Source organism: Bos indicus x Bos taurus, chromosome 22, assembly GCF_003369695.1.
Source record: "Bos indicus x Bos taurus breed Angus x Brahman F1 hybrid chromosome 22, Bos_hybrid_MaternalHap_v2.0, whole genome shotgun sequence".
NCBI lineage: Eukaryota > Metazoa > Chordata > Mammalia > Artiodactyla > Bovidae > Bos > Bos indicus x Bos taurus.
This window is the reverse complement of record NC_040097.1, coordinates 44,155,753-44,170,728: the sequence shown is the minus strand read 5'-3', so window position 1 is coordinate 44,170,728 and position 14,976 is coordinate 44,155,753. Positions and strand designations below refer to the sequence as shown.

The 14,976-nt window shown below is 44.4% G+C and overlaps 1 protein-coding gene across 2 annotated transcripts in view; it reads right to left on the bottom strand.

The window, feature by feature from the left end:
* Positions 1-1,725: 1,725 nt before the first annotated feature.
* Positions 1,726-14,976, bottom strand: part of IRAK2 (interleukin 1 receptor associated kinase 2) — a 64,962-nt gene continuing 51,711 nt past the window's right edge. Inside the window, exons 9-13 of one of the 2 annotated variants that reach the window (XM_027523545.1) lie at positions 13,872-14,067; positions 9,842-9,904; positions 7,169-7,369; positions 3,732-4,023; positions 1,726-2,738 (exon numbers count right to left, since the gene is read on the bottom strand). In XM_027523545.1, the coding sequence (XP_027379346.1) occupies positions 2,626-2,738; positions 3,732-4,023; positions 7,169-7,369; positions 9,842-9,904; positions 13,872-14,067 (865 nt within the window). In that variant the 3' untranslated portion in view covers positions 1,726-2,625. The remainder of the gene's footprint in view (positions 2,739-3,731; positions 4,024-7,168; positions 7,370-9,841; positions 9,905-13,871; positions 14,068-14,976) is intronic. The other variant, XM_027523546.1, reaches the window with a different exon arrangement.

Genomic DNA, 14,976 nt, shown 5'->3' with positions numbered 1-14,976 from the left:
TCCAAATATACTGTTGAGGAAGAATAGCCAAGAAAGACAAGAAAAAACAGGATCCAGAATAAATGAAAATACTGTGTGTAGTAAAAAATGAGAAGTGGAGCCTCAAGATACAAAATTTTTTATGTCTGTGAGTAACCACTCTGTGTGCTTCTAATAATTTTATTGAGATATAATTTACATACCATAAAGTTGACCAATATATAATTCTATTATATTTTAGTATATTTAAAGTTGTGCAACCATCACCATAATCTAATTTTGGAACATTTCATCACTCTAAAATCTTGTGATCATTACCACTTCCCTCCCCAAACCACTCCCTGCTCCCCCATACACACACTCCTAATTTCTGTCTCTCTGGATTTGCCTGTTCTGGACATTTCACAAAAATGGAAGTATATATGTTTGGCTTCTCTTAGCATTATCTTTTGGAGAAGGCAATGGCACCCCACTCCAGTACTCTTGCCTGGAAAATCCCATGGACAGAGGAGCCTGGTGGGCTGAAGTCCATGGGGTCACTAAGAGTCGGACACGACTGAGCAATTTCACTTTAACTTTTCACTTTCATGCATTGGAGAAGGAAATGGCAACCCACTCCAGTGTTCTTGCCTGGAGAATCCCAGGGACGGGGGAGCCTGGTGGACTGCCGTCTATGGGGTCGCACAGAGTCGGACACAACTGAGTGACTTCACTTTCACTTTTCACTTTCATGCATTGGAGAAGGAAATGGCAACCCACTCCAGTGTTCTTGCCTGGAGAATCCCAGGGACGGGGGAGCCTGGTGGACTGCCGTCTATGGGGTTGCACAGAGTCGGACACAACTGAAGCGACTTAGCAGTAGCAGCATTATCTTTTCAAGTTCACCCATGTTGCATCAGTACTTCATGTTTTATGGTTGAATACAATTCCATTGTATGCATATGCCACACATTCTGTTGATGGGGCATTTGGGTTGTTTCTACCTTTTGGCTATCATGGATATTGCTGTTATAAAAACTGGGGTGCAAGTTTTTGTATGAACATGTTTTCATTTCTTAGATACATAGGAGTGGAATTTCTGGGTCATATGGAAACATTACCCAATCGGCAACTGTCCTCTATTGCTCAAAATGCTTTGGAAACATACTGTTCATAATTTGAAGGTGCTTACCACATCTCAGGTCCTTTTTGGGGTACATAACACAGACTCTAGTTGAATCCTAACAGCTACCAGAGCTTAAGACAAAGGTGTCAGTAGAAATCACTGTCCACCTGGGCTGGAGTCCACTCAGATTTCTTATGTACTAGTACAAAGCTGACCTTGCTGGGGGGCTGTTGAATGCCCTTTTACTATCAAACCTATGAAACTGGTACTTTTTATCTTCCCCCATTGTACAGATGAGGAAACAGAAGCTCAAAGTAACTCCCTAATTTGGCCCAAGATCATCCAACTATTAGCCAACATTTTAGAGCCAGCGCCCAACCTCTTAGCTACCTCACTATACCAACTCATGGATGCAGAGAAACTTCTCCATATCATCTGGACACGCAACTAATTATGATACACATTAGCTTTCCCAATGTGTTTTTATCTTACGAAATAAAAAAATCACTATATTAGGCTTATTTAAAATAGGATACACTGAATTTAAACTAGCATTTTAACAAAAAGACTTGCAACATGACTTTTAAGAAATAAACCCATTGCATAAATGTTAGTTGAATAACAAAAGTAGACACTTAATGTCCTTTTTAAAAATTTATTTAATAAAACAAGATGTGCATTTTCCAAGTATTTCTGTAGCCATGTCTCTACCTCTTCCTCCCCAACAGCCCAGGGAGGGAGAATGAATGAATGCATGTTACTTACAAGGAAACTGAGGTCTCAGAAATTAAATGCTTGACTTAATTAGCAGCAGAATCAGTCATGAAACTAGTTCCTCTGGTTCTTCATCCAGCCATAAATAACACATACTCTCTAAATAACAGCTCCATTTAAATTATTAGCGTTAGTGGGGTGGGAAAATAAAGGTGCAGAGTAAGCATTAAATAAATATCTGTGAGTTGCAAGATTTCCAAAAGAGAAAACAGAGAAATCTCCAGAGCCTTCTGCCAAGTGTCTGGCTTGTGTAAAACTTGAGACCTTGAGGAAGGAGTGAAGAACCGAACTGGGACGCAAGTTGGAAGTCTTTGAGGTCATGGAAGTTTGCAGGCGGCAAATATGACCTAGAGAGCTTAGCTTCGGAAAGTGCCATCAGCACTCGGAATGCTCCAGTGGTTGTCGAGGGTGAGAGCCAGGAAACGGCATCTGCGGGGGTGGTTATCATCACATACTCCCCAGAACCACAAAATTGCCCACATCCTGGGCTCATGGACCAGGGTTTCCACTTTAGTGGCCTGATAACCCAGAGGTCTTATTGACAAATCCCAGAAAGGAAGAGGACTTCATGGATTTGTGTGTCTTGGAAAGCTGAGTCCTATCTCCCCTGACTCACTCTGGAAAAGTGGAAGTATCTCTTCACCTGACCCAAGGGAAGCTGATGTTTGGTGTTTCCTGGGAGATCGCGATTCTTCCTTAGATCTTTTTCTTGATCTGATGTTCATCTTTCCAATGGAGGACGAGGGTCCTCAGCTGTGTTCAAGTCATCAGGGGCCAAAAAGCTCAATGCTATCCAGTTTCTCTTCTTTGTAAAGCAGGATATTCTCCATGAGTTTCCTTTTGGCCTCATTGATCTCGATTTTCCACGAAGTCTCTGTAGCTGACATTCAATGTAAAGAAAAGCAACTTGAACAAAACATAAATACCTTTTGCAACTACTGATAGCTGGAAATAGTTACTATTATTGTAATTCTAAGAAAGTCAGACTTGGTCAGAGTTTTTGACTTAAACTGGGGTTCTGAATCAGGCCTAAGTGGAATGAGCATTGCCACTGCTTCTGCCTTTGCAGGGAAAAACTGCCACCTACCCCTAACTTTCAGAGGGGAAAGGCTTCCATGTTTCTCCCCTGGAAGTAGGGGACAGTGTTAGAATGAAGCTTACACTCTCTCTTTTTCCTCTCACCTCCATGTAGGAAGAGGAACAACAGGAAAGGTCAGAGTCTGAGACACTCACAGAGCCACGTTTACTAGGGGAAGAGGATGCTGAATTGTAAAGGCCTTCTGAATGTTTATTTCAGAAGGAACCTGGTGTATTTGGACCCAGGAGGCAGAAATATAAAGTATCTTTGGAAGCAGCTGGCAAGGTGTGAAGTGAGGATGAAAAGGCAGGTGGTGACAGACCACAAGGAGCTTTGCTAGTTCCGAGGGAGTTTTTACTTGGTCTCTAAGTGCAGTGCGGAACCACAGAAGGGCTTTAAATGAGGGGTGACAGGAGTTGTTTTTAAAAAACCACAGTGGCTGATCCCTGGAAGAAGAACTGGTGAGGGACCAGAGCAGATCAGGGAGGCCACAGGGAGGCTGTACAGTCACCCAGCAAGAGGAGAGTAGTTTAGACGAGGGGGAGGGTTACGGGGGCAGGCCATGCAGAGAAGCAGATGGAGGTGAAGGATACTTAGGTCAATAGAGAGGCGTGAGTGAGGGACTGGACATCAGGGCTGGGGGGAAAAGGAGGATGACACTCTTCATCCAGTCAGCTGGCAGGTGGACAGGTGAATAACCGTATTAATGCATGAATGAGGGAGAAAAGGAATAAATGATAGGCTGAGTTAAGGGACATAAATGACCATGTATAAGCACTGAGACACCACACTTACCATCCTGGGGAGGCTCTGGAGGGGCACAGGCCTCAGCGGAGGAGTCAGCTTCCACTGCTCCACCAGCCAGCAGCATGCCTTCCTCATCTGCTGTCAGGGGAGGCGAGGAGGTAGCCCCAGCCCAGGGTGCAGCCCTCATGGAGTAGGAGCCATCGAAGCTGGAATTGTCCACGTCATCTGTTTCTTCTGGGGTGTTGAAGGAAGAGCCTGTGCCCTCAGAAAGCCCACTACAGGGGAGCGAGGTCTCCTGACCTCTCAGCTGCTCTTCCACAGCAGCCACGGAGCTACACACCTTGGGGAAGAGAGACGAGAGCACTCATCAGGAATTCTTTCTGAAATTAAAAATCTAACAGATCTCCCAGGCAGCGGGGGAGAGAGAGAGATACTGAAAAACTAAATGAGTGTTGCTTTGGCTGAAAGAACAGCATCCTTCCTTTGAAAAGAGCTGACCTCATCACCGTCCACCTCAGCACATGACCCAGATGGGTCGATCTCAGTATCCCATCCCTGTGACCTTAATGATTGGTCCAGATTTGAGCATGTGACCCAAGTAGGCCAATCAGATCCTTCTCTGGGACTCTTGCACCTAATATTTATTGAGGAAATACTGTCTTTTCCTTCCCAGTGGCACAGCCAGATTCCCCGCCTCACAAAGAAAACGTGTTTACAGTAGGAGAAAATGAAGCTCCCACACAGAGTAAAGCAGGGGCTAGAGATGGGGGTGGTGTGCGGGGGTAGAGAGAGTGAGCACAGGGGCCACAGGCACAAGAGATTCAAATTGTTGTACTTTTGCTGGTTGAGACCCTGGGCCTAGCTGCCCCAGCAATGCCTTATCCTGCCTGTGGTGTGGTTAAATGAGCCAATAAATCGCTCATTCACAGGCTCCCTTCTCTTTCTCTTTCTGTTTACACATCTGTGTGTCTGTATCTAAGAATTTGAATTGAGTTTCTATCACTTTCAACTAGAAATGCCCTAAGTAACATAGATACTGCACCTGAGGGCTTTTCTGGTTAGGGAGGTTAGGAAGATTAAAGGCAGGCAGGGAAGAAATATTTCTTCCTTACACACATACTCTCTCTCATACAAATGGCACACAAACCTACCCTTAGTAAAAATAACACATCTCAGTTGCTCAGTGCCTTGCAATTTACACAGCACCTTTGACACACGACATACAATGAGTTTTTATAAATAAAAATTTAAAAGATCAGAGAGGTTAAGTTCCTTGCCTAAGGTCACCCAGTCAGTGAGTGGCAGAGCTGACCACTAAACCCTTCAAGTCCAGGCCTTACTGATCTCTCATCTTCCTAGCTTGGTTGTGAAATACTGGGGACAAAGACCGTTTCTCATTCCTTTGTGTATACGTATAGTGCCCTGTCCCTTTTATTCTACATAGCAAATGCTTCCTCATGCTTCAAGGCCCAGTTCAAATGTTACCTTTTGAGATAAATCTTCACAGGATGTACCCAGTAAATATTTGTCAAGCTAAAAACTACAAAACTACATAACTCGGTTCTGGCCTATGGGGTGTGAGAAAAAGTGATGTGTGCATTTCCAAGTCACACCCTTAAAAAAAAGAGGATATGTTCTTCTCTTAAACTCCCTTTCAGTGGTTGAAATGTAAATGTGATGGCCTGAGCTACAGCAGCCTTCTTGGACTCTGACATGGAAGCCGCATGATAAGGACAGCAGAGCCATAATACAGGAGCCTGAATCCCTAATACTGCGACACTGCCACATCAGCTCTGGACTGCCAACATTCAAACTCTTGAGCTAAAAAGAACAAATTTCTATCTCCCTTATTTTGGAGTCTCCTCATCATAGCAGCTTCTTTGAATGTACTCTGATACCCTGAACAAAAGAATAAAAAGAATGAATGTTGAGGGAAAGAGATCTTTTTAAAGCATAAGTCTGATTATGTTCTGCTCCTGCTTAATACCCCCAGGGACTTTCTCAACATCCTGACTGCGCCTGCAAAGCCCTCTACTGTTAGGTTTTTTCCCCAGAAGCCTCATCACAAAGCACTCTGCCCCATGTACTCTGTGTTCTAGCCACTCTGACCTTCTACCAGGCCCCTGATCTTGCTGGGCTCTCACTCAACTAAGGTTATTTGCATGCATTGTTCCTTCTGCTTGGATTGCTCTTCATTTGCTTACATATTACTTCTTCGGGAAAGTCCTGGGTAGGGCTCCCCTGTCATACACCACTCATCAGACAGTTACTGCACAATGTCTGTGAACTCCAGGAAAGCGGAACTGGGCTTGCCTTGTTCCCCATTTATCCCCAGGGTCCAGCACGCCACTGCTCAATACGCGAATGCACTCAGGTAGCTGAAGCCAGCCCAGGCTGAGAGTCAGGACTTGGTCTCTGGCTCCTGCCACATCCTGGTGCCAAAGATGGTGACCCTGAGGCTGAGCCAGGAGTCCAGAGGGCTCTGACCCAAAATCCCTCTGGCCTCCTCCCCCCTTCTCTGGGTCTTGACTTCGTCTGTAAAATGGGAGGCTTGGCTGTAAGCATTGGTGTTTGAAGGCTTTGTGGTTGTTGTTGTTGTTGTTTCAGCTACCAAACCCTTTCCTCAAATAAAATACTAAGAACCCAATACAGTTATGAGAAGTGACAATGAATGTCTGGTTGGAGTCGTGGGTAGGGCCTGCAGCTCTCTTTCTGCTAAAAGGTGCTCCCAAGGAGCCCCTCTCTGCCAGACACCACTTCAAAATCACTCAGTGGGATAACCTCTAAGAGCCCTCTCAGGGAGTTATTTTGTCTTAAAAAGACATAGCAAATTTGGTCCCCAAATTTATACCTACTACCATGGAAACCACCTCTGCATATCCTAGCCATAGGAAAATGTTTTATCTGCTGTGGTGATTGATTTCTGGTGTGTCTGCCTAGTCCATGGGCTAAGAAATGATCCCTTTCTCTGGGACTTGGCCCTGCCACCTGCCAGGCTTGACTCCCTGGCCAGGAGGTTTATATACTGAACTCCTACCTTACCTGATTGCCAACAGGTGGACACCTGACTCTAGCTAAGCCAATGAGTTTCTCTCACTAAGAGGTTGAAATTGGGACCTGGAGACTTGGCCACTTAGTGAAAACAGGACTATGACATGTAAATGAAAATGGCTGTATCCCCTGACCAAGAGGATGAAGGGAAGGAAAAGGGGCCCACAGAGAGGACAAGGAATAAAGCAGGTTCAGAGAAAACAGATGGACTTCTGTTACATCTGAGAGTATGGTCCGAGGCACCCTCAGGACCTCTGACTCCAGCTTAGCTGCTGTCAGCTCCAGCAGACACTGCTGTTTGCCACTAAATGTGGCTCTGAATCATGAAATCACTTCTCGGTGAAGGGACTGGTAAAGGGATCGTAATGAGCCCCTGGTAAAGCCGACTCACAGACAGGGCTCATTGCTAGGGAAGGGCTGAGCTTCAGGCTTACCTCTGCCAGGCTGGCGTTGCGCCTCCGCAGACAGAGGCAGGCGGCCATGACCAAGGCCTCGGCGTGGGCCTCCGGCAGCCTCCCTGCTCTCTTCTCCAGGTATTTCTGGCAGATCTCCTTTGCCATCTCTTTCTCCACACCCATCTTCCTGGAGCAGAGCGATATGGTGCTGCTGGGAATTTCATGGAGCAGTAAATCCTTCTGTTGGAAAGAGTGGAAACACCCCCATGTGAGGTCCAGGGGTGTGGGGTCCAAACACATGTGCCCCGCCCACCTCCAGGAAGGTAAACACATGTGCCCCGCCCACCTCCAGGAAGGTAAACACATGTGCCCCGCCCACCTCCAGGAAGGTAAACACATGTGCCCCGCCCACCTCCAGCATGGCAAACACATGTGCCCCGCCCACCTCCAGCATGGCAAACACATGTGCCCCGCCCACCTCCAGCATGGCACCAGAGCTGCAAACACTCCGGAAACGAACATGGTTTTTAAAAAATAATTGCAAGGATCCCAGAAACAAGTAAAACAGTAAGAACTGGAGAACGGCTAAATCCCCCACATGTACAGGGCATTTCATAGCACACTCATATCATCAAGCAGGGGCTTAACCTTTCTAGGCATGGGTTGCTTCATCAGGAAAATGGGAATAAAATTAACACAAATTAGAAGACATAGTGCATAAAGTGTGGTACTTGACACAGAATCAACATTTAATGCTCTATTCAGTTCAGTTCAGTCGCTCAGTCGTGTACGACTCTGCGACCCCATGAATTGCAGCATGCCAGGCCTCCCTGTCCATCACCAACTCCCAGAGTTCACTCAAACTCACATCCATTGAGTCCGTGATGCCATCCAGCCATCTCATCCTCTGTCATCCCCTTCTCCTCCTGCCCCCAATCCCTCCCAGCATCAGGGTCTTTTCCAATGAGTCAACTCTTCGCATGAGGTGACCAAAGTATTGGAGTTTCAGCTTTAGCATCATTCCTTCCAAAGAACACCCAGGACTGATCTCCTTAGTGATTGTAATTAATAGTAATAATAGCTATCATTTACATAGTACAGTATAGCATAATTATACCAATATAGTACAATATAGTATAATTATACTAATAACCCACCTTATTAACATTTACAGGAAAATGTTAGGATGTAGGATTCTGGCCCATACATATTTAATAGGAGATGTACTATATAAATAATACTATGTATATTTTTATATTTTATAAATTTTGTACTACATGTTATATTTTATGCTACTTAGCAGAAATCTGAACTATGCATAAAACAGAAGATATGCTATACAAATAACAATAGATATATTACTATATATAGATATATTTGTATAGCATAAATTATGTTACATGATACATTTTGCATGTATGCATTTACTTATATAAATAGGTTATAAATATATTACTTGTATTGATTAAATAGATTAAATATAGGAAATTAATACACCATCTGAAACAAATGAGAACCTGTACAGTGATTGCCCTGAAGGAATGGTGTAAGGAGACGCTCCCCAGTTGGCTATTGCCAACGAAATCATAGGTCTTGTCCCGTGGAAGTGTGAAGTCTTAACCACCAGACCAGCAGGAAAGTCCCTATTGTCATTCTTTATTTATTTATTTTTGGCTGTGCTGGGCCTTCATTGCTGCACGTGGGCTTTCCATAGTTGGGGTGAATGGGGGCTACTCTCTACTCAGGGTGCACAAGGGCTTTTCATCATGATGACTTCTCTTGTTGCAGAGTACAAACTCTAGGGCTCATAGGCTACAGAAGTTGTAGCACATGCCTTTAGCTCCCTTGTGGTATGTGGGATCCCAGCTCACGGACCAGGGATTGAATCTGTGTTCCCTGGAGGATTCTCAACCACTGGACCACCAGGGAAGTCCCCACTATCGTCACTTTTTTAACCAACTCCCAACTGAATCCACTTGCCAGTGCAGGAGATGCAAGAGACTTGGGTTCGATCCCTGGGTTGGGAATATCCCCTGGAGGAGGAAATGGCAACTGGTTACAGTATTTTTGCCTGGAAAATACTACAGAGGAGCCTGGCAGGCTATAGTCCATGGGGTTGAAAAGAGGAGGACATGACTGAGCACTCACATACGCATATATAAAGTGTCAATCACAGAGTTGGGCTATGTCATTATATTTCTGAAATTGCCACTATACACATACACATGTATATTTGAATGACAGTTGTTATAAAACCTACAAAATAGAAATTATTATAGAAACCTAAAAGGGCTGAAATTTACTTTCACCAATTTAAAGACAAAGGCTACGACGTCCCTGGTGGTCCAGAGATTAATACTGTATTTCCACTGTAGTGGGCGTGGGTTTGATCCCTGCTTGGGGAACTGAGCCCATATACTGCACGGTGTGGCCAAAAAAAAAAAAATCAAACAAACCCTATCTGATTGCCTGACATGTAGACAGAAGAAATGGATTTCCCCAAACATTCTAAACTCTATTTTTATGCAAAAGTAGTTGTTGTCTGGCTGGTGAAGGGGGAAGGTTACAGCTGCTTTGCACAGGTACAAATCAAATCCTGGATTTAGGCCTCATTAGCAATAAAAATGGGTACAGAGGGTACAGTGGAGGTTCCTGCTCTCTCCACCCCTAAACCCCTCATAGCTGTGAGCCAGAAGGGGTTGGTTCGCTTACCAAGTAAACCGGGTTCCGGTTGTTATCCATCGCAGGGATGCCTGTGAGGACCTCGGCTAACACCTGGAGAGAATACAGAGTTAGCACAGTTCAGACACACACGCACAAGTTCACACAGGAGATTCTGGCCAAGAGAGAAGCTTCTTCTCAGGAATACAGTCTGAGCTTCAGGCCTGGCTCTGTCATTTGCCAGCACAGACACTTGCCCCAAATCTGGAATGTGTAAACATCACTAAACACCTTCTCTAGCTAAACACATCACCCAGCTGCTAGGAGAAGTTCAAACTGATAGCAAAGCAAGGAGGATGAAAACCAAATGTGTGTGTATCACCATCAGATAGATATACACACACAAACACACACACCCCCTTCTCTCTCTCTCTCTCTCTCTATATATATATATAAACATCTATCTGTATACACGCATACATATGTATACACACACACTATATATTAAAAATATTTTCATTTAAAACCCATCAAAAATGGTAAGCAGGCACTGCTATGTTAATCTCAAGAAAAGGAGGAATCCACATGCAGATATCTATTCCAGACAGAAAATCTTGGCAATATCCATAGCATTTTCATCCACAGGCTTTTATTAACATTGTTTGCTCATTAATTCATCCATTCATGAAAAGAGCACAGTCCTGAGCTGGTGTAAGCCACCACCAAACTGACAAACTGTGATCTGTATCTTAATAAATGCGAGAGCTGCTTTGAACAGAAATTCTCAGCAGAGGTAACAGCACACTGGCTACGGAGTCCAGCCAGTCACATGGGCCTGGGTTCATATTCTGACTCTGTTCCTTACATGCTGGGGTGATCTGTGGGCAAGAAACTAAAATCTGAGCCTGTATCCTTATCTGGTACATGGTGATCTAATGACTGTATATGAGGGAGTGGGTACTCCAGTTTAGTGTTAAATCTCCCTCCAACAACTTCTCTCAAAGACAGAATAAGGTCCAGTTACTGCCAAGAAGTACAAGCTGGAATCAAGATTGCTGGAGGAATATCAATAACCTCAGATATGCAGATGATACCACCCTCATGGCAGAAAGTGAAGAGGAACTAAAGAACCTCTTGATGAAGGTAAAAGAGGAGAGTGAAAAAGCTGACTTAAAACTCAACATTTAAAAGTGAAGATCATGGCATCCAGTTCCATCATTTCATGGCAAATAGATGGGGAAACAATGGAAAGAGTGACAGACTTTATTTTCTTGGGGTCCAAAATCACTGCAGATGGTGATTGCAGCCATGAAATTAAAAGATACTTGCTCCTTGGAAGAAAAGCTATGACCAACCTAGACAGCATATTAAAAAACAGAGACATTACTTTACCAACACAGGTCCGTCTAGTCAAAGCTACAGTTTTTCCAGTAGTCATGTATGGATGTGAGAGTTGGACCATAAAGAAGGATAAGCACCAAAGAACTGACTGAACTCTGGTGTTGGAGATGACTCTTGAGAGTCCCTTGGACTGCAAGAAGATCAACCCAGTCAATCCGAAAGGAAATCAATCCTGAAAGGAGTGGTGCTGAAGCTGAAACTCCAATGCTTTGGCCACCTGATGTGAAGAGCCAACTCATTAGAAAAGACCCTGATGCTGGGCAAGATTGAAGGCAGGAGGAGAAGGGGACGATAGAGGACGAGATGATTGGATGGCATCACTGACTCGATGGACATGAGTTTGAGCAGGCTCCGGGAGACGGTGAAGGACAGGGAGGCCTGGCGTGCTGCAGTCCATGGGGTCACAGAGTCTGACATGACTGAGCTACTGAACAACTGCCAAGAACTCCTCCTCCACCCTGAAAGGGCCTGCAGCTTTACTAACAGACTGCAGCTGCCAGGAGGGAGCAGCAGAAGGCACCGCTGCAGCTGGTGGAGGGAAGCCAAGAGAAAAGGGACTCCAGTCGAGGTCCTGCCAAGACTGGAGAGAAGAACAAGAGGAAATGAACAGACAAACTTCCTCTGCCTCTTCCACAGGGCAGGCCCTGTGCCAGGCCTTTTACAAAAATTACTTAGCGCTCATAAAAAAACCAGTGACTTATTACTATATAGCACAGGGAACTACATTCAGTATCCTTGGATAAATCACAATGGAAAAGAACATAAAAAAGAATGTATATATGTGTATCACTGAGTCACTATGCTGTATAGCAGAAATTAACACAATGTTGTAAACCAACTATATTCAAAAAAAAGATAAACAAAAACAGCAATAACAACAGAGAAGGGCAGTGTTCCCCACAACAAGAACCAAAGTTGAGAATCATACCATCCATCAGTAGCAGAGCTGAGAAAAAGATTGAAGGGAACCAGTAGGCACTCACTGAATGAATGAAAGGGAAAGTCAATTGTTACATCCAGAACTGAGTTAAAAAGTCAAGCATAAACAGAAATCAGGAGTGAGGGTGTGAAGGCAGGGAAAATTATAATAATTAACACTAATCCCCATAATAATAATCATACTGATCAACGTAACATACTCTGCTAACCAGTTTTTATATGCTATCTTATGAATCTCATTAATTTCTATATGCATCATTACCTCCATTTTACAGAGTATAAACCTGAGGCCCAGAGTTATCAGTGATACCCCAGGTCACACAGCTGAAAGCAGCTGAGCTGGGACTCAAACTCATGCTCTTCAGCTCTACACTGTATGTGCCTGGCAGCTTCGGGGTTTAGTTCCACTGGTTCTTAAGGGAGGAGGATCCTGGGCTGACCCTGCTGAGCTTCACTGAGCAGCCCCCACAGTGGTGCTGGTGGGGGTGGGGAGGGGGTGAGGCAGGAAAGAACTGGGGGACAAGTAAACCAGAAGGGCTGATGTGCCAGGAGACAGTAGGAAGCAGAACCTCATATGTGGAAGCTGGGCTGAGGGCAGAAGATGGCTCCGAAGAAGGGCATTAGTGGAAGAACCAGACAGACTGTGGTCAGGGAGAGGAAGTGCAGAGTTTGAGGCTGGAGACGAAGAGAGAAGGCAAGGGCCAAGATGCAGCTGTTGGCTCTAGGCAGAGGTCAGCCAGAAACCGTCACTTTTCTCAGCCCGAAATTCCCAGACTGGGATCCCCAGGTCTCTGATGTTTAGAGATGCTAAGAAAACAAGGCTCCATAGTCAAGGGAATTTGGGACATGCTGCATACCCTTGCTTCATTATTACCAGGTTAAAGACTATTACCATATGAAAGGCCCTGGTTAATTTTTTGTGGTAACTTTTTTCTCCTTGAACAAGCATAACCTTGTTCAACCCAGCGTTTCTCAAACCTATTTGAACACATCGAAACCCTTTAAACACATCAAACCTATTGAGATCTCAGGGAACTGTGTTTTATAGAAATGTGCTTTGGAGATTGCTAGATTCAGACCATGAACTCTTGGGGGAGGGTCTGTGTTTTAGTTACATTTATAGTCCAAGTGCCTGGCACACAGTAATGATGGACAGCAGTGGTGATTAGGACACGGGTTGGATGGCTGGATGGATTCCGAATGGATGGGTGGCTGTTGCATGAATGGTTGGATAATAACCGGACTGATGGATGGACAGATGGACTAAACAGATGAACAAACAAGAAGAAATAGACAAGCGGATGGATAATTAGATGGCAGGCTGAATGCACATCAGAGAAGTCAGGAGCTATCTGTAGCCTATTAGAATCTGGACACTCATGGGGAGGGGGAGCTTTACTTCAAGGGTTGGCAAACTTTCTCTAGAAAGTAAATATCTCTAGAGATATTTACTTTCTAGGCTAGACAGTAAATATTTTAGGTTTTGTGAGCCACAAACAATTTCTGTCACACGTTCTTTTATTATTGCTGTTGTTGTTATTATTCAGTCTTTTATAAATATAAAAACTATTCTTAATTACAGGCCATAGAAAATAGGCCGTAGGCCAGTTCTGATCTGCAGGCCATAATTTGCCAACTCCTGCTGTACTTTGTGGAATATTTCTAGTTTGTGCTTACAGAGGAGCCATGGGAAGGACAGATGTGTGCAGGCCTTGATTTGAGCACAGAAGGAAGCTCTTACTATTCCACAGCTGAATATGTCCACTCGCTTTGTCAGCTGCCCCACTCTGATGAAATCTTCTGGAAGATATGCAGTGGAGGCCTGGAAAAGGTGGGTCTTCATCATGGTATATTTTGATGTTCTGTTGACAGGACACGGGTGAGCCATCGAATGAGCCAGCTTGGGGGTGAAGTTTTGGTCTAGCAAAACATTGGAGCTGTGGGAAAGAAGGCAGAGAGAACCTTCTTGTTTGGAGGTGGACAAGAAGAGGTTGCCGTGGAGACCCTTTTGGAAAGCAGCTTAGTAGTGAGCCAGCCAACGAGGGTCACTGAAGACCCTCAACAAGTTTATGAGCCAGTCCTGATGGGGGGTGGGGATTGGGAGCCGACCTCCACCAGCAAATGGGGAGGAAGATAAGATCAGTCCTGCTGCCCCAGAAATGACATTTGGTGGCCAGAGAGGCACGACCATCCTTATCCCCACGGATATCAGCCCTGAGCCCAGAGGCTGTACTGGCTCCATCTCTTCTGAAGCTGTTCCAACCCCCAGCTGTGGCCTTGCTGACTCAAGTCTAAACACCAGCATTCTTTGGGACTGAACCTGCTCAGATCATGGGGAATAAGACGAACAGTAAAAATATTCTTAGACTTAAGCATCTAATCTACAGGAATGAATACTCTCAGAAAGTACTCCAAAGGAAAAAAATTTAATTTTTAAAAACTAACCTACATGTATAAAAATATTCAAACTGGGGACTTCTCTCATGGTCCAGTGATTGACTTCACCTTCCAATTGGAGGGGGTTTTGGGGGAGGATGGATATGTATATGTATGGCTGAGTGCCTTCACTGTTCACTTGAAACTGTCACAAAATTGTTAATCGGCTATACCCCGATACAAAACAGAAAGTTAAAAAAAAAAAAGATTTCGCCTTCCAATGCAGGGTGTGTAGGTTCAATACCTGGGTAGGGAGCTAAGACCCCACATGCTTCATGGCCAAAAAAATCAAAATATAAAACAGAAGCAATATCGTAACAAATTCAATAAAGACTTTAAAAATGACCTACATCAAAAAAAATAACAACAAAACCTTTAAAAGAAATATTCAAACTAACCCTAAATGGTTT